The sequence below is a fragment of the Calonectris borealis genome, chromosome 16, assembly GCF_964195595.1.
Source record: "Calonectris borealis chromosome 16, bCalBor7.hap1.2, whole genome shotgun sequence".
Taxonomy (NCBI): domain Eukaryota; kingdom Metazoa; phylum Chordata; class Aves; order Procellariiformes; family Procellariidae; genus Calonectris; species Calonectris borealis.
The window spans coordinates 5,956,552-5,975,641 of record NC_134327.1 but is presented as its reverse complement, the minus strand read 5'-3'; the positions used below and the strand labels follow the sequence as shown (position 1 = coordinate 5,975,641).

Genomic DNA, 19,090 nt, shown 5'->3' with positions numbered 1-19,090 from the left:
AAGCTCAGAGAAAAGATGTAGAATTAGCAGAATCAGTGCTAAGCTATGCCACTTTAATCAAAATTCAAGCTCTGCTTTCTCAGGCAGTCAACATTCCCATAGGCAGAAACTGAATTTTGATTGAATACCACCTGCCATTGTAAGTGTAAATAATTTGTTCTTTATCAGTATTGATCCCATCTGGAAGTTCATACCCTTGGGACTTTGAAGTAGGTTTTCTTCAACCAATTGATGCTTGCAGCAGTGAATTATGTGGAAATGATAATTTTGGATTTTTGGTCTGGTTTGGTTTTGTTTACTTTAAACATAAATCTTCCAAAATATTTGGAAGTGTTACTCTTCTAGATGGCACTGCTATTTGTGTCTTTTTTTTTCTTTTCTTCTTCTTTTTTTTTTTTTGACCCCATCAAGTTTACCTCTTTCTTTTTTAAAATAGTTATATAGTGACAAGCAAACCTATGAGTGGCTTAAATTTTAGCTGTTATTGTAGGTCAGGATATTGACTGGCAATTGCAATACCAAAATGATTGGCTATATTTTTCTTGTACTAACTATTCAAGTTGTGTGGAAGTTCTTGTTCTGTTTGCTTTGCAAATTAAATCAGCCATTGGAACAGTAAGGGAAAAAACAAACATTCTTTCAGATTATTTGACTTAATGTATCTACCTTCCTTTCTCTGTAAATCTATGCGTGTACATTGATTACTGGTCTGAAACTGCACTCTGGCACAACTGTCCTTAAGTATCTAGTATTATTGAAATGATCAAAACTCACAGAAATTCTTTTCTAGCCTCAATAAATCAGTATACGCAAAAAGACCAAAAAAAAAAAAAAGATTGATTTGTATGTGTGCAACTCCTACGATTTCCAGGCAGGAGAAAAATAAGGTGATATGAAGGTTTACTTATTTTATTGAGGGCATATTACGGTATGTAAAATATGGCTAACAGGCTTTTAAATGTACATCAACTTCTAAACTTCATTTAGTTTCTCTGGTGGAAACTTACTATTGTAAAAGCAAAAGCTAATAAATCTAGCATGCATTCCTTTTTTTGGGCTAAACTGACATCTACTGGTGTTCTGTAACACAATATATGCAATTAGTGTGATGACAAAATATACACAATATTCTGTGTACATTTCCATGACGCTGTTAGCAGCCCTGTTGATGACTCAGTAGGGTGGAGAAAAGCGTAATAGCCAAATATAGCGGGTGGGGCTGTCTAGCACATCCTGCTACCGGACAGGTGGTGGAGTGGAGCTCTCGTAGTTACAGCATACTGCATTCAGACTTACTTCAAGCTTCTGAAACGGCCATGTGGCCTTTCTTCTTCTCTCATGATTTTTTAAAACAAATTATGTTTATAATCTTCAGAACAAAAATATTCTAATAGGTAGACAGCTCATGGGGAGCGGGGGAGAGATAATAAAGATTTATCTTAATTTCTAGCCATGTTTCCTCAAGCATGTGTTGAGTTGGCACTGCCCGTGTCTCCACCCAGTGACTTGGTTTACTGCAGGAAGAGAACTTCTGTGGGTCCCACCGCACAGGCGGCTGCTTCGGGGAAGCTGCACTGGGTTTGCGCTGCGGGGCAGGCACGCACCCTGCCTAAGCCAGGCAGGCTGGCGGGCTGCAGCTCGCAGGTGCTGCGGTGGCCTGTCCAGCCACAGACTGGCTAAAGCTGATGCTTCTTTCACCCAGTGCCAGCCAGCAAAGGACTGCAAAGGGAAGAACTGGTGAATGGTGAGATAGGTGGGAAGGAAGAGGGGTAGTGAGAAGAAATATGCTCATGCATTAGTAAATGGATGCTGACCACCTCCTGTATTTGGACATTCAGTGGAAACAGCAGTAGGGCAAAAGGGAGCAATGTTACTGGGGTCCCCAAGGAGGAGTAAAAGCTCTAGCACAAGCCAGCCTCTGACTAGATGTAAGCAAAAAAACATGGGAGAGCGTAAGTAAGAAGGCTTTCAGTTGAAGGTCATGCCTTATTTCACACTGAAAGATGTGTTCAGTCATGGCTTCTCTCTCCTGTGGCTTCTAAGTTGCTCATAGCCACTTGGGGAAGGGGATTTAGTTACAAAGAGAACAATTACTCCAATTTTAGTTAAGCCAGGACACCAAAGCCAAAATTACTCGTATTCTGCTCCTGAGCAAAATATCATAATATATAATGTGATTTCTGGATAATGATGAAAATTTATTCACCTCCAAGTCTAGTTCTGCGCTCAGGTTCAAATGCTAACTTGTAGGAAGGGCTGAATGCTGCTGAATCAACCCCCTCTTCCCCCCAAATCAGGGGACTGGGAGTATTCACGCTGCCAGAGCCCTTGTACTCCAACATCTGATGGAAGCCCCAAGTACCCGTACCTGCAGGTGATTCAGTAGATTACTGACTGCAGAGCTCACTGTTGGGCTTATTATCACTTGGGGTAAGACCCCTTTTGTCCTATGAAACCTGAACCCTGGCTTTGGGATGGGTTTGAATTGAAGCTTTGTACATGTTACTTAGGGCGAGGTCCAAGAAGGGATTTAAACACAAAAAAATAGGACTTTAATGGATTTTAGATGCTTTCAGCCAAAAGGCCTGATGCACAATCCCTGCTGAGCCCTTAGAGGTTATTGACTCCCTTCAGTCTAAAGTAGATTAAAGCACTTAAATACTAGGTCTTGCCAACTGGTTCACCTAAACTATAGCGGGTGAAGCAGTCCTTGTTGAATCACTTTCAGGGATCTGGCCAGTAATTCATTTTCTCTTATCTTTGAGCTGTTGGGTTGGATAGAGGAAGGAGTGACATACTCTGTATTTTCCAAAGCCTGAATCCAATTTAATTGCCTGTAAAGGCACTAGCTAAAATCACTATATCTGTTGGAGGTTTATCATTTTGTGTTTTCTTGCAGTAGTCGTGTCTGAAATAACTGATCTTGGTAACATAAGGGGTATTGTAGAATTAGGGGAGTTTTTTCCTCTTTACTACAAAACGTGGAGTCTGGTTACACTGATTACGGGGAAGTTGAAGATCACTTGTTCTAATTTGTCAATCTATGAGTAAGCCTCTTGGCAAGACCTGCGAAGTCCCCCGATACTGAGGGCTGGCCGTTTGTCTGGCAGAGCGGGGGAGTTACGGCGGTGTGCGTCAGCCAGGTTTGTACTTCCACAGACTTTGTTTTCTCCTTCCCTTTTTCTCCCGCCAGTGCTCGGACGCGCCGCTGCCAGGTGCGGGGACGCGCTGGCTCCGCTCGCAGCCCGGGCGCGGGGAGGCCGAGCTCGGCGGGGAGCGGGCGAGGCGCTGCCGGTAGGTCCGGGGGAGCGCGGGGAGGCGGCTTCCTCTGACCAGCTAGGCTCCGGGCAGGGCCTGTCCCGGGACGGCGGTGGCTGTCCCGGGCCCCGGGTGGGGGGCGGTGGGCTGGCCTCCCGAGGCAGCCCCCCGCGGGCGCCCGCTCGCGGTTCTCGGGGGAAGGGGAGGAGGAAGGCGAGGGTGGGACGGGACAAGCCCAGCGGGACGGTGGCTTCACCCGAGCGGCGAGGAGGGCAGGCAGGCACCCGCTGCGCAGCGGTAAGGGCCGCGGGGCCGCTGCGGGCGACCCTGGGCACGCCGGGCTCTGTCGCGCCGCCCGGAGCCTGGCTGCTGCCGGACGGGCCCCGCCGGGCCCCGCTCCCGCGGCGGGGAGGGCGGGGGGGGACTTTGCTCCACTGCCGGGGCCGCTTTCGGGGGGCGCAGCGCCGGTCCCCGCTCCCGGGCCCAAGCTCTGCCCTTCCCGGGGCCGCTCCCAGCCCTCCCGCGGTGCCGAGGCAGGGCCGGACCCCCGCTGCCTCGGCTCGTGGGCCGGTCCCGCCGCGCAGGAGCCCCCCGGGCGCTGGGGGAAGCTGGGGCTTCGCAGGCGCCAGCAGCGGCGCGGTCCCGGTCCCCGTCCCGGTCCCGGCAGGACGGTCAGGAGACGGCCCGGGAGAGGCCGTGAGCGGCCGCTCCCGCCCGCTTGGCTGCGGGGCAGCGGGCGCGGGGCCGGCGAGGCCGGAGCCGGAGCTGGAGCTGTGAGGTGTGAGAGAAGCGGAACCCAACTGTTGCAGACGGCAGCCGGGCTCGGGCGGAAAGCGTCCCTTTCCTCAGGGAACGGGCTTGAGCGGCGCAGCAGCTTATTTCAAAACGGCCCTGCCCTGCCCCAGGGAGGGGGTTTACCGGCCTCACCAGGACCCGTGTTGAAGCTACTCAGGACTATTCTGAGATTGTTGATTACTTGGTAAAAGTAACGTACTAAACGTCAGTAACCTCTCCTGCTGGGCAGAACACACTGTGTAGTACCATTTCTGTTTTGCCAGTATAAAATTCAGTATGACCCGAATGACACTGGTTGTCTTACTAAAATAATAATGTATCAAAGTCTTTTTTGTAATTATTACCGAATTTTATTCTCTCACAAATGCCCGAGAAATTTACACAACTTTAAAATAATATTTCTCAGCAGGTTGGTAATCTATGAAGTTATTGTCCAGAGTTCAGATAACCAAGATAGTGGCCCAAGCAGGTGCTGTGTTATGGCTTGCTGCTGTGCACTGCAAAAATCCCGAGTGCTCTGATAAACCTGTATATCCTGCCTGATTGTTTAGAAAAAAGATTAGCCTTCAACCTGTGTTTCATTCCAGGTGCTGCTGATTAGCAACTGTCTTAACCTCTGCTGTGCAGGGAGCCCCTATAGTTACCTGTGGTGTTGGAGAGCAATTTGGGATTTCGCGTGAAAAGGACTGAGTAGGAATTGTTTAATTTAAGGGATTAAATCGTGTCAAATGTTAGCAACAGCTAAAGAGTAAGGGAAGAGCAACAACGTATTTGCTTGGCCAAGCTGGGTTAGGAAAGCTGTATTTGTAAGCAATTCTTTCCTTTTTTTTTCTTTTCTTTTTTTTTTTTTAATACCAAGCAGAGAGGTGGGTTATTACCTTCTCTTTCTCTTGTCCCCAGGCTAATCTTCAAGTAGCGCCCAGGATTGCGAGACACATGTTTGCACTGGCTGTATGAAGTAATAGTTCAAATATGTCTTCAAAGTTGACATTTAAAGCAGAAGGGACATTAGCAAAATTAAGTTGAAAAGCTGAAGTTGTGGTTACCTCCGCAATACTCACTATTTTGAAGAGATTGTTTTGTAATCCTGATGTCATCTTGTTCTTTATTAGGAATTTCTGTTTTGATACTTGGTTTTAATTTTATACTATTCACTGTAGTACTTGGTAAATATTATCTGTGCTTCACATTTGAAACTTTAACTTTAAAAAAAGAAAAGGAAGGCACAGGAGAGGTGGTTGCCATGCCACCTGGCATGCCACGCAGCAGGGATGCTGCCAAGCGCTGTGAAGACCTGAGATCTGTTTACATCTGTCTTCAGGAAGGGGAAAAAAAAGCGAAAAAGCATAGCAGTAATTTTTAAATTGAACCAGCTGTCCAAAACTAGTCAGTGGTAAGAAATGAAAAATGCAACATCATTTAAAAATAAGTTTTGAATATTAAATATCAAGACTAGATGTGTTCATGGTGGAAGTTATGATCATGACCATTTTGAAATCTATGAAAGGGTGTTGATTTCTTAGAACTTGCTTTTCAGTAAAGCAGAGGTGAGGATGGTCTTCGGTCGCAGTGTCTGGACAGCAGAAGTAGCTGTGACTGGGGGCAGTTGATCAGCATTCAGCTCTGTAGTTTAGTCACAAGGGGAAACTTTTCTTTTTCTGAAGAAAACAGGAGGTCAGTGGTTTTTAAAAATATAGCTGTGGAATATTTGATACTACAAATATCGTCACAAAAACTTACTGAGTTTAGTCATCTTTGACTGCTGTCTTGTTCCCTCTTCAGTCAAGCTGTGGTGTGAGTAAGAGAATGGTGTGAAAGAGCAATGCCTGTCCTCAAGGAAGTGATGGCTTACCACAGTTACTGTTCCTGTGTACACGCTGTGCCTGAAGCCACGTCTGTCCTTCTGTACCAGCTCCTGTGTTTGTCCTAGCTACGTGGCTATTGTAAAACCCACACTAGACTGAGTACACAATTCCCTTTCTAATAAACCTTTCTGTGTTTCTGCTTAGTCTACTGGGAAGACCATGGAACTACTGAAATGTATAAACCTTAGTAGCATTTACTAATGTATTGCCATGCCTCCAGTGCAGCAGATTAGTCCTGTGTAACCTGGAAGAGTGAACAAACCTGTGAGAGGTTCTTTATAGAAATGTTTATAGGCTTCACTGAAATCCTGATGAAAGCTGTGTCGTGTAAGGAAGGCAATCGGCAATATTCCAGAGACTTTTCTGCACTCCAGGAAAGCAAAGAGGCTTGTGTCATTATTGAGAAGCTTGTGCGCTGGATCTTAGCTGCACTTTGTGTGGATGGAATGACTCCAGCCCTAATTGGATACTTAAGCCTGAAATTCTTTTTCTTTGCGTGTTGTCTTTTGTACCTGCAAAATTCTCTGGAGGCATCTTTCAGGTGTTGAAAGAGCTTTTTGACTTGAGAGACACGGTCAGAAAAAGTGTAAAATCAAGAGATGCCACCTGAGGCCTATTTTAAAACTTTGAAGAATGACTGTGGAAACAGGTACAGGAATTGGCTTGGTTGGAGAAGAGCAGTCGTGGGTTACGAATGGACTTGTTTATGTTGCTTAGAAATAACACTTATTTTCTTTGAGGTTTGCAGTCTGGAGATGTGTGTGCACAGAGCCTTATCCTTGTAATTGAAGGTTTAAGGGAGAGATTTGTGGATGGAAAGTAAGGGAAAGGCTGAATAAGTAGCTTACCAGAGCAGGAACCAACAACAACTTTAGGTTAGTTTTTTTCTTTTTGGTGTGCGGACAGGTGCATAGATGGTATATATGATAAGGAAAGTAAGTACTGGCTACCGACTCAGCACAGGAATTGGCCCGTACGGCTGCAGAGGCACTGAGGGTGACTGGCTGCGTAACTGAACTCTGCGCTCGCTCAGCTGGTGCGTGGTAGATGATTCCTAGCTACAGTGTGGAAAGGAAAAGACGGGTGATCCTGGAGGGCAGCGGTGTTGGGATGGACAGATACAGACCTGAGTGGTGAGGAGGCAACATGGACAGTGTAAGACCAGCAGAGGTTTACCATGCGGGAGGCGGTGGTTAAGAAGTTACGGTAGTAGAACTATATGAGATAAACGTTAGGATATATGACTGCTTAAGGGATGATGTAGACATAAGAGAAGCTGGTGGTGAGCTAAGACTAAAACTTACTACAAAGTTTGGAACCATGATAGACTGGTGTTTCTAAAGCATCTCACAAAAAAGCAAGAAAATCAATCTTGTCTTAAAATCGTCTGAAATTCCTGTTTATCAAATAGATATATTTACGTTATGTTTTGTGAAGTAAGGAAAAAAAAAATTTCAGGTCCACTAATAAAAACCAACTTCCTATTGATATCAAGATACTGATCCAGAATCTGCATTCCACTAGGTGTACAACAGTACTTGGGGCAGAAGGAGTATTTAATAGCCATACAATTCCTATTGTTGCTGCCAGTCTCTGTACTTGGGATGAATTAGTGCTTCTCTGACCTGAACCAAGCTGGCAGCAATGGAGACAGCCCGACAATTAAGGTGGTTTTCTGGAGAATTGTCCTCAGTGAAGAAGTCATTAAAGCAAATTAATTCGTTTTGTTTACATCATGACCGGTATCTTTTGCATCACTTTTGTCATAACTTAGTATTTAGTCTTTAGAGTATGGATAAAACCAGAACTGGACCTTTGTAATCTTTTTCTAGTACAGTAACCTCACTTCTGTTTTCTGGGTTATTATAGAGTAACTTAGGTTGGACAAGGGATCTCCGGAGGTCATTTGGATCAGCTGCCTGCTTAAGACCTACTTAGATGAGGTTGTTCAAGGCCCTTTGACTTTGTATTCTGTTACAGTTTTTTATTCTGAAGTGTGTTTCCTACTTACGTTCTTTTTACAAAATTATTTACAGCCAGCTATGGTCCCGATGGGGAAATTCTGCATTATTATCTGGCTCGTTTACTGTACCTTTTGTTTGTTTTTAGTAAAAACTGTCCAGTCATAGCTTCTGTTTCCTTCCAACTGATCCGTTCTTTGCCCTTGTGTGTGTTGCATACAGATTCTGCTGGTATTCCCAGTGGGTGTTTTCCTGGACTTAAAAGATCAGATACCACAGTCGTCTATAGCCAGCAACTTTCTGCCCTGTGTAACAAACGTGCAACAATCCAAGTAAGTCAAACCTCTTTTTTTTTTTTTTCTTTTGTTTTGTTTTTGTTTTTTGTTGATGTGGGGTGTTTGTTTTTTTTTTTTGTGGTTGTTTTTTTTTTTTAATTATTGCCTGAGACCTTTTTCCCCCATGTTTCTCTCCCTGCCCAGTGCAACCTCTGCTGTACTCTGTGTTTTGAGGCCTGCTTAGGTAATGTCTTTCAAATTGAGGTGCATAGCTTCTTGGAATAAGCTTAAGCAGTAGAATATGTGAAGGATGTTATATCCAGGAGAAGGCGGTTGGGCTGGGAATAGAGCAGCAAGAGTTGAGAGTCTGGCAGGAGTTTCTGAGCCAAGCTGCAAGCTTTCAGGGTTGGATGGCAATGGCAGAGAGAGAGTGGCTTGGCTCTTGTGCTCGTGGCAACCATGTGCCTCTTCTGGTTTTGGTCTCAGTAGTCTGCTCCCTTGCTCCCTCACATGCCATGCTGTTTCACAGCCTTCCTCCAGCCCCATTTCTCCTGCCAGTTCCTCTGCTGTGCTCCCAACAGGTGGTGCCCAGCACTGTGTCTTCATCCTGGGTAGAAGCTAGTATGTCCTTGCTTGAGATCTGCTGTCTTGCACCCAAACGTGAATGATGGAATTTACATATATCTTGTTTCTTTTTATCCAACATATATACCATTCAATAAAAGTCCCCCCAAAAATGAACACTGCTAAGAAATCTAAGAAAATAATCACTTCTTACGCTCCTATAAAAAGTATGCTTTCTTGATGATATTGCCATCTTGTTCATCGCTTGGATAGCCAGATATAGGTTTACTTTATTTTCGTGTCCTTGCTTTGTCTTGCACGGCATCTTTGCTAGTATATTGTACTTCTCAGTAAAAATTCTCTAGAAAGCAATTTCATGTAATGCGTTCAGATAAATTCACATTCAGCAACATTCCTTACAGTGGAAGAAAAAAATAAACTATGTATTTCTTTTCTAAGTCATCCTAATAAATGTGTGCAACAGAAATGTCCCTCCTCTTGCTGAGAGTGCATATGTATTGATTCTGAGTTTTGGAGTGGTGCTCTATGAAAGTAAAAACAGATGGACTGGGATGTTGGGTCTAGTTTCACGATCTGCTTACGTTCCTTTGCATGAATGTTGTTATCATCTCCCCTTGTACCACTAGCATTTACGCTGTTGTGTGGCTGGTGAGACTAAGGAACTGAGATGGCTGAAAACTCACTCCATAGTAGTAGGCAGCCGAAGTGGCAAGTTGGATCTTTCTTTTGGTAGAAATAGTCTTAGACTGATTTAGGACATTTGCTATTGCACTGTTTTAAGAATATAAATTTCTTTTGATAAGAACAGGAAAGTTCTAACCAATGAAAATGTTCTTAGTTCAAACTTTCATATAGCTAACTATGCTTATCTTTTATAAAAATTTCTTATGACAGATATACACTGATTTAAACTAAAAAATTTATTTTCTTTATGCTAAAGTGTGTTTCGGAAGGACTTCAAGCAAATACAGACATAATTACTTAGTTTCAGGGGAGCCTACTTAAAAGCAAGCAGAGCATTTTTGATCTGTACCTGAGTGCCTAAGGAAGATTTCAGATAAGGAGAATTGTTCTGTAAGGTAGTAAGTGTATTTGCTCTTCCATTCTTAGAAGAGCAGTACTTGCTATTGCATTAAAAGCAGGTGCCAGGCTCAGGTTTGGCTGGACAGGGAGAGAGGACTCTACAGTTTCCTCCATCTTCTGCAGCCTCTCAGGAGCAACATTAAGTTTCTTCTTGCATGGTGTGTTAGTGCGAGGACTGCGCAGACCTTTTTTCCTCCCCTCCTGATAAGGGACAGAGAGATCATCTACCCACAGTTATCCTTGAGGTGCTGTTGCTGTTACCTGTGTGCTGCTGTGGAATCCATTTCTATTAGATGCTTGTGCAGGTCAGGAAACCAGCTGGGATTAAAAAAATTGTTGCCTAATGATTATCTGTTGGGTAAGGCATGAATGACTTTACTTACCTTTCCAATTTTGACTTGTTGGAAGTTGGGCTGTGAACCTTGCAAATAGTTTTCTGAAGCATGTGACTACCAAGTTAGCTAAGTTGTGTATGTTTAGGTCCTGCAGTGGTGTCCCAAGATGTGATATGAACAATGGGGAGAATTGTTGAGCTTAGAATGCCTGGTATCTCGCACTACAAGACACTGCATATATCCAGCAAGCTGCTGTTTTCAAAGCAACAAGCTTTGAAAATAATACTACATTGTTGTGGGTATTTTTATTTCTTAACATACTTTTTTCTTTTTTTTTTTCTTCTTTTCCTCCTCATCAGTGCAATTTCTCTTATTCCTTTTATTCATACTAGTGCTATGGTTAATTATAACTTCTATATTACTATAAGAATATAGAACTAATATTCCAAATACAGCTTGCCCTTCCCAGGTAGTACTGAGTGAAAAGATTTGCATGTATACAGGGGGATCAAATATGCAGCAACAGAGAATGGTGTGTGGTTCTCAGAGCTTCAGAGCTGTCTGATGGTCCTTAGGAGGAAGAGAGAAAGGGAGATGCTTAATCAGCATTGATGCCGTGAGAGATTGTTCAACAAAGAAATTGGTGGGCAGAGTATAGGAAGTGGGTAGGCAGGGAGGAAGAGAGGAAGTCTGCGTTGAAATCACGATCACTTCTTTCCACTTTGGGAAGAGGCGATAGTTAGCGTTCTTATACTCTGTAATGAAATAACAATTGGTGGAGGAAACTTGCATTAACAAACTCATTGAAACTTTGGTAAGCAGCAAAAATGGCAACCTTAGACATATTTGACCTCTGAGTTGAGTTGGATGTACTTAATTGTTTGGGGTTTCTTTTTCCTTCAATATAAATATTTTTTTGTTTCAAACTGCAGCAGAGATAAATAGTCTTTTTTTAAATATTTGAGCTTCACCACAAACCAGGCTCATGTTAGTTAGCAACTACCATGTGGCGTATCATACTGTTTGATTTTTCAGAAGAACGGGGGTAGATCTGAAATACTGTTCTTGGAGAATTGGGAGAAACTGCCAGATAGCTTAGTGTATTAATAAAGATGCCCCATGTCCCTGTTTTAGCATTTTTAATTTATAAAGGAAGAATTGGTCATGGGAAAATGTGTAAAAACTATCCTGTGAAAAGGAAGAGTGAAGGAAGCAACCACAACAATGAAATCAAGATTAACATTTAATACTATCAGAAACAAATAACAGTCAATAAATTTTATGCTGGTAAAGGTGCATTTTAATCTAGTTATCTTCTTGCCTTCTGTCTGAATAGAGCCTAATTAGTTGTCACTTATGCTCAATAAATAATGTCTTTTGTTATAATTTTCTCTCTATTATATTCTAGATCCAATGTCTGCTCCAGGTGGCATCCCTGTCCCATCTGCACCCCCTTCTTATGAGGAAACAACAGGAATCAATGTGAGCTATCCTCACCCCTATCCTGTCCCGGAACCTGGCCAGAAACCAGATGGGAAGGGAATGAACCCTCCCCCATACATGGGACAGCCTGCACCAGCGAATAACCCCGGTAAGCCTGAAAAACTCTACTGTATCTCATGTTAAGGAGGTGTCAACTGGCTGTGTAATAGGTGCTGTGCAGAAGATTAAAGATTGGAGTTCACAGGTGTTCCCCACCTTCCAAAAAATATTTTTTAAGGGAGTAAGGTGAATCAATTCTTGCGAATCCTTCAGTGTGCACTAATATCAATAACATTATTTGGCTTTTTTTAATGCAGACTTATTCTTAAGACAGTGTGTTTGTGCGTTAGAAAATGCCATGGTGATTTCTCTTTGTCATTGTGCATTTCATTGCTCTGAGCCTCAAATATTTCATAGTAGCTGGTTCTAGCTCAGAGGATGTTGATTATCCTTTTTTCCTTATTTACCCATTGAGTAAACAGCGTATTTCTCTGCTCAGTTACAGTTCAGACAGTGTACGTGCAGCAACCAGTGGTATTTTATGACCGCCCAGTTCAGATGTGCTGCCCTTCCTGTAACCAGATGATAGTGACACGTCTGTCATACGACTCGGGAGCTTTGACTTGGCTGTCATGTGGTGGCCTCTGCCTGCTGGGGTAGGTTGAGTCCAATTTGCACTTTATTTTTCTCTTCTTACATGACCTTTTATAGTTCTAAGGAGTAACAAAGCTCTGAGCTTTGTTGCTTTTTCATTCTGTCTGGGACCTGACCCTTTATGGTTTGAATAGCCTACATCTGCATTTAAGTCCTATAGGACCTTAAAGAAGTTCTAGAACACTAGAGTGATGGACTCCATAGCTATGTGTTTTCTTCATAAAGCTTCATGGTACCAGTTTTACTGATCGCTTTTGCAGGAAGTATATTTTACCTTCTTGTGTATCTAACAAGTGGTAAAACAGATTGTTTGTTTTGTTTTTTTTTTTTTTTTTCTTTGCAGGTGTATAGCTGGCTGCTGCTTAATTCCGTTCTGCATTGATGCCCTAAAGGATGTGGATCACATCTGTCCGAACTGCAGTGCTCTTATTGGTTCTTACAAACGTTTGTAGGCAGTGTTTAAACATTGATGATTGATGAAGTTGGTTAGCACCTCTACAAGCCCTTTCTGAAGCTTCATGGAGACTTCTGGTTGTTTCTGTGCATTCTGTCACTGGAAACCAATCAGAAGTAATGTTTATTGCTAGGTTGTTTGAGTAAGAACTTGCTTGAGGGGATTCTGACTTAGGTCTGTAAAAAGTATGTGTAATCTTTATGGGCCACTCAGTCCAGCACCAGATGATAGCAACTAAATGTTTTCCCTTTCTGCTTTATGCAAAACGGTTGGTGATGTTCTTCAGTTAATCTTGTCTCAGTTATGTTGCACGCTGGTGTGCTTGCTTACAGTCTCAGTACAGACCAAGAGGAGAACATCTATGGAGACCTATATGGTCCCATGCTTGGTGTTGATGCTTTTGCAACAGCACTGTTTACAAAATGTCAGGGAGTTGCCTACCTCCAAAACAGGTGCCCCTTGTTGACAAAAGAAGTGATTTGTTGGCATCTTCTCATGAGCACTAAAATTCACTTTAAAACTCTGTAAGCTGAAGAGAACCAAACCTAAAGGATTCTTCCTTCTTGGAGGCTGCTTTACCGAATAGACAACTCAGGTTATTGTGCATCAATGGTGATTCAATCTAGTACCTGAATTTCCTTGCCAGTTTTGAGTCTAGTCATATCTCTACGCTGCAGTAAAGATGTTCATGCAGGAATTTTTAATAGAGTTTTTTTTCAGCATTTTTTGTTTGTTTGGGGTTTTTTACTGCTGATTTGTAGGTCTGTGAAATGTTCTCTTCTCTCCACCCCAGTGGAAATGCCCATAGAGCCTTGGTTTTATAGCATTGGAAAACTTCCTGTTACATTTACGTAAGTCGGCTCATAGGTCATAAACAAACCTCAGCGTTATTTTAAGGCTTGAATTCCACCTGCAAAACACAGATACAGGATCTGTGCTTTTAATTGTTGATCTGTTTGTAATTACTGTTTCTTCATTAAGAAGGTAACATGTTTGTTAAGGAGTTTCTCTGATGATTATTTAGACTTGTACTCTGATTTTTCTAAATGAAAGAGAAGTTTTGTTTTCAGAAACTTAAGCTGGATATACTTATTTAAGACGATGATCACAAAAAGTTAGGGAATGAGGCTCTGAAGGTTGAAGTGTTGTACCACGTCATAAGCAGCAGACTTGGTCCAAATCTTGATGCATTTAAATGGATACCTATCTAGAAAAGGCAGACAGGTGTTTAAACATGGCTATGATGCTAACACTTTATTAATCTCTGTAAAAGTAAAAAGCTAAAATAAATACAAATAAAAAATACTGCATTTACTGTTCTTGCCAAATGTGCCTTCTATAAATATTTGGTATAAGTTAACTTTTCAAAAGTCTTTCAACACTTCACGTTTGAAATCCAGGAGTTTCGTGGATCACAAATACAACCTCTAGGCCTTGTGTTAATTAGTTTTTGTGAACTGCTGCTGCTTTTGGGTCAGTGTGCAAGTGGTTTAAGAGTTTCCTTGTGCATTTGGAAAAGGTTTCTGATCATATGTCTCCCTGTACCATGAGAATTTGCATCATTAGCTACTAACTGGCAAGAGAATGATGGAGATAAAAGCTGGTAGTTTTCCGCTTTGACGATGCAGTTTTTTGTCTCTGTTTTTTGTCTGCTGCTATACCACTGTAATGCTTTCAGTGTTCTTTAAGGGCCTGGGTGATGCTCCATGGAATTTTCTGTTCTGATGACACAGGCACTGATTCTAACTTACGCAAGTCACATTACTGTAAAGCAGTATTCCCACCCCACCTCCTCTGTGCTGGATTTCACAGAAATGTGCTTCTTGTCAGTTTATCATCAGAGCAAGACAGGAAGAAGCAATAAAGCATGCAGTGTTTCCAAACTTGATGTTTGCTTGCATGGTGGGGAGGATTTTTAGTTCTTTTAGTACCTATGTCAGTCTGGTCTGGATAATCCTGCCGGATATTCATTTGGTGAGCAAGTCTTCCGATTGTCACTCCCTTAGCTCCCCTTTTCCCTATAAAGTGATGGTTGGAAAATCTGAGGTGGTGGCACCAAAATGCAGAACACTGACCAAAAAAAAAAATTATGTGGGGTTTTCTTGGTTTTGTTTTATGGGCACAGTCCACTGCATCTCTTTAAATTCCTCTTATGGATTGAGAATAGGACATATAATGATGGCAGCTATTCCATCTAACTAAGCATTCTGCAAAACTTTCTGCTGCCCCTTCTATACTTAAATTTCCTTAAATACTAAAGCCTGTGTTTGTTCTCTTGTGTATGGAATTATCTACAGAATGCACCAAAGTAACTTGCTTTGTTAAACTTATTTTAGACAGACAAATGCAGGATATAACTTGCTTTGTGTGAAAGTGCTTTGTGTTTGATTACGTTGAAGTTACTGTTTGTTTTTAAAACTGATTATGTTTAAAATAAAAACTTTGTCTTTTGTATCTAGTGCTTGTAATCGGAAAATTATAACATTTGGAATGTTTCCAAACACATGAATGGCTGAAATGTTAAAACTAAGTCAAGAAATGTAATCACAGGGTGAAATTTTTCGGAGTCTTACTTGGCCCAAGTCTCTGATAAATGGCATTCTCTGGCCTGCAGACCAACTGTTTACACACAGAGCCACATTTGAAAATGTGTTGTTTTCCTGCATCTCAGGTCCTTTAAATATTTTTTCTGTTAAAACTCCTGTGGGTAAAACTTTCAATACAACTAAACAAACACACATAGATATGGCTACACTTTTACTTACCAGTGACTGGTAGAGAGAAAATAGATATCAAATACTATGTTCAGTTGGAAAGAATCCCTATTAATCATGCAAGAATCTGCTTTTTTTAATGTCTGAAGCACTTTTTTCTTTTTTTTTTTATTGAGATGCAGAAAATTCAGGAAGGCAAGATTAATATCTCAAGCAATTTTGTTCTAATGCATTGATTTTTATTACTTTTATTAAGCAACATTTTGGTTAATTTGTTAATAAGCAAGATGAGTTGTGAACAAATAGTTTTTCCTCTGTTGATAGGTACAGAAGTGGCACACTGACTATGTGCTCATGCTATTTCCACAAATAAGTAACGAAGGGGCATAGGCCATCTGCAATCCTCCACACTTGCATGACAAATTGGGGTGAAGCCTTCCTGAACCTCCACCTTCATTAGCTTTCCAGAATGATATTGCTTTCTGTTACACTTTGACAGTGTTATTTCCATTAGACTGCTATTTTTAATTGACAGAACTTGCACAATGTTGAAACTTAGTTAATTCTGATGAGGCTTGAGCCAGAAGGAAATAAAATCTGTTTTGTCATGCAAAGAGGATCCAAAATAAAAACTGTTAAAACAAGTAAAAAGCAGCTGATAGCCTTACAAGAGGGAGTTGTTAAGCAAGAGCAGAATGGTTTCAAAAAGTTGCTATTTATTGCAGTGTTTGTGAAAGGACTTCTGGCAGTCTAACCACAAGTTCTTTTTTTGAAGAAATGAGTTATGATTTGTGTACTCAAACCCAGTTAATTATTGTTCATAACTGAGCAGCAAAAGGTGAGTAATGGAGTATACATTGTCATCCTAAGAATAAAAACTAAGAAGTGCCAGTACTGTGACGAAGGTGTGAAGTGTTTATAGTTCAAGTGAATTGTATTTTATAGCAAATTAACCTTTGAGTTCCTATTTTCTTTGTAAGATTCTGCAACATGATACAAATTCATTAGCTTTAGGATGACTTTTAATGTATTTTTGTGAGGTGAATAATCTCGTGTATGATGTGCTGGATTTGAATCCAGTACAGAAATAAATTCTCCAATGAGTGTGTTTACTACTTTTTCAAACCAGGACACCAAAAGGTGAATGGTGGAACCTGCTGATTTCAAAGGAAGTGCTTATTACCACTTACTGATTTTTGTTGTATTTTTTTTGTTTAAGAATCTGAAAATCTAGTGTCTGTTTGAACAGGTGCCTGTGTGGTTTGGAGATGCTAAAAGTAGTCGTGCTCAAGCCTAGAATAAACCAAGAGTGAGTAGGAGGCTTTGTTGAGAGTTCTTTTGTGGTTGGATGTTTTGCTTCATGCAACATCTTGGTCTTTGTAACCAAAAAAAAAAAAAAAGCAGCTTCACTGAGCTCTGGAGGATTATCGCAGTAGCGGGGTGTATGACAGACACTGCTCTAGGATCTAAAGCCACGGTGCATTTGAATGTGACAACAGGGATTTTACAAAACCATCGGGGAGGGGGAGACAAACCCAAAGTAGTTTCCGTATCTTGCTCCACGAAGCCTCTGCAGCCCTTTCTCCTGGCATGCTACCCTGAGTGGCGTGGGAGGGAGGGAGGCAAAGCCTGTCCCGCTGTCCCTGTCCTGAGGGAGGCAAAGCCTGTCCTGCTCGGTCTGTGTCTTGGCAACTAGTACAAAAGTTACCTTAGGCTCGTGCTTCATAAGGTGCTCTAGTTCTTCACAAAATAGCGCTGAAGAATTTTTCACTGTGGGATAATAAATAAATAACACGGTGAAGAGCCTAAACCACCCCTCGACGCGCAGCTGGGCGAGATCACCCTCTATTTCCGCCAAGCCGTAGTTTACCCTTTTTGGCGCTTCTCGGCGCGCGGTTCCGCTGTGGCTGCAGCACCCCCCCGCCCGTCCGGCTCCCGCTGCTGCTGGGGGGTCTCCCGCGCGGGAGGGCGGCAGGGCTGCCGGGGGGCTGCTGCCCCCTCGGCCCGGGCCGGGTCGCCTCAGCCTCGTCTCGCTCTTCCCTCTTCCTCCTCACCACGGCGCTTTCTCGCCTCCGCGGGTTTCTCGGCTTCCCCTCTGCGCCCGGGGGCAGCGGCCGGCGCCGGGTGAGGGGCGCGTTTGGGGTGGGTGCGCCGGGGAGGTGAGGGGAGGGGGGGTGGTGTGGTGTGCGGCGAGCGCCGCCGCGCGCTGCCACAGCCCTGTGGAGGGCCGTTAGCCCCTTCATCGCTTAACTTCCTCCTGGTAGACGGCCTGAAAAACGTACATCTCTCACAGCGCTGCTGGGTTTGGGGGCTTCTTCTCCCAGGGAAATAATGTATTGGAACACCTCCCCGAAGCTCTGCCCTGGGAAGTGCTCCGTTCTGTGAGGGTGCCTCCCGCCGCGGCCCGCGCCTCGCGTGCCTGCGGCGGCGGCGGCAGGGTGCGGCGGGTTTCTCTTCAGGTCTCGTTATAGGGTCCAGAAGTAGTAAAATCTGCTAAGACACCAAACAGTTGTAAGAACAGGCTGGGGGGAGCGGGCGCTCCTCGGCCCCCGCGCTGGTCGGGCCCTGCGGGAGCTGCACTAGCCCCCGCCGCCATCACGGGAGGGCGACGGGCCCGCAGGTGTTGGCGCTGAGAGGTGCGAGTTTGGAGCCGTGGCTAAGGGCACTTCCCTCCAGCTTTTGCCTGTTAGGGTTAAACGTGAGTTTTATAACAATAATATTAATTTCAGAGAACTTGTGGGGCCTTTACAGAACAGACTTGAGCAGTTTGTTAGAGTTCAGATTTTCTCGGCAATGCTAGCATAGAGTTTTCAGGTGTCCATGGATATCCTCACTGTTGTGTGCTAGATGGTATTTTTGATTAAATTCATTTTACAAACTTGAGTATAATAGCCATTAAAATAGATTAATACTTTTTTCAGACTTACTGCTAGTGTCGGTCTCCTGTGTGTCATTAAACTATGTGTTTGTAGCACATGTGCCTGATTTTCTTCAATATTTTAAGATTATCTAGGACAGCACCATGGTGGAAATTTCTCTTTGGGAGATTCTTTGTCTGCCTGTTTTGGGGGTGGTGGTTTGATGTTTTTAGAAAAATCTCATTTTTGGAGAGGTAGGAAAATAACGCTTAAAAGATGTTGAGCTTGTTTTTCAGTCTTGGGACTGCATCCTGTACTTACCAACCCACTCAACTGAGTGAAGTTAGTCAAGTACACAGGACACTAATGTTATGCTGTGTTTTATCTTTAAGGTTTGGCTTCGGCATGCATTGAGAGTCTACTGCAAATCAGGCATTTAATTCCTAACTTTGAAGTTTCAATACAAAGGGCCCAAAGTCGTGATATACTGAAAAAAGCTATTTGAAATATTTTTTATAAAAAAGCCCTGGCTTTTGATTTGTGAATTGTTTGTGAATTTTGTTCTTTGGTGTATGAAATTGTCAAGATTCAAGCAAGCTCAGATTTATAAACTCTTGAGTATGCTCATACATCTACATGCATTTTTCTTCCTTTTTGTTAATATAGTTTCTTCCCTAAGAAATGGGAAGCTGCAAAGTTACAACTTGAAATTAAAATGCAAATTTGATTATTTTGGAAGTTGTGATTTACAGCTGTAACTGAAAAAGCAGA

General features: G+C 42.7%; 1 protein-coding gene across 1 annotated transcript; it reads left to right on the top strand.

Annotated features, from left to right (window-relative positions):
* The first annotated feature begins 3,451 nt into the window (after window positions 1–3,451).
* LITAF (lipopolysaccharide induced TNF factor) lies at window positions 3,452–15,201 on the top strand. The gene is made up of 5 exons (XM_075164985.1): window positions 3,452–3,555; window positions 8,102–8,211; window positions 11,566–11,748; window positions 12,139–12,295; window positions 12,637–15,201. The coding sequence occupies exons 3-5, from the start codon at window positions 11,571–11,573 to the stop codon at window positions 12,743–12,745; spliced, it is 444 nt and encodes a 147-aa protein (XP_075021086.1). The 5' UTR covers window positions 3,452–3,555; window positions 8,102–8,211; window positions 11,566–11,570; the 3' UTR covers window positions 12,746–15,201.
* Window positions 15,202–19,090: the final 3,889 nt, after the last annotated feature.

Excerpts from the sequence above, each read along its gene's own strand:
- LITAF (XM_075164985.1), top strand. The coding sequence starts at position 11,571 with ATGTCTGCTCCAGGTGGCATCCCTGTCCCATCTGCACCCCCTTCTTAT. Across the intron at positions 11,749-12,138 it reads TGCACCAGCGAATAACCCCG|TTACAGTTCAGACAGTGTAC; the intron begins GTAAGCCTGAAA and ends TTCTCTGCTCAG. Across the intron at positions 12,296-12,636 it reads GGTGGCCTCTGCCTGCTGGG|GTGTATAGCTGGCTGCTGCT; the intron begins GTAGGTTGAGTC and ends TTTTCTTTGCAG.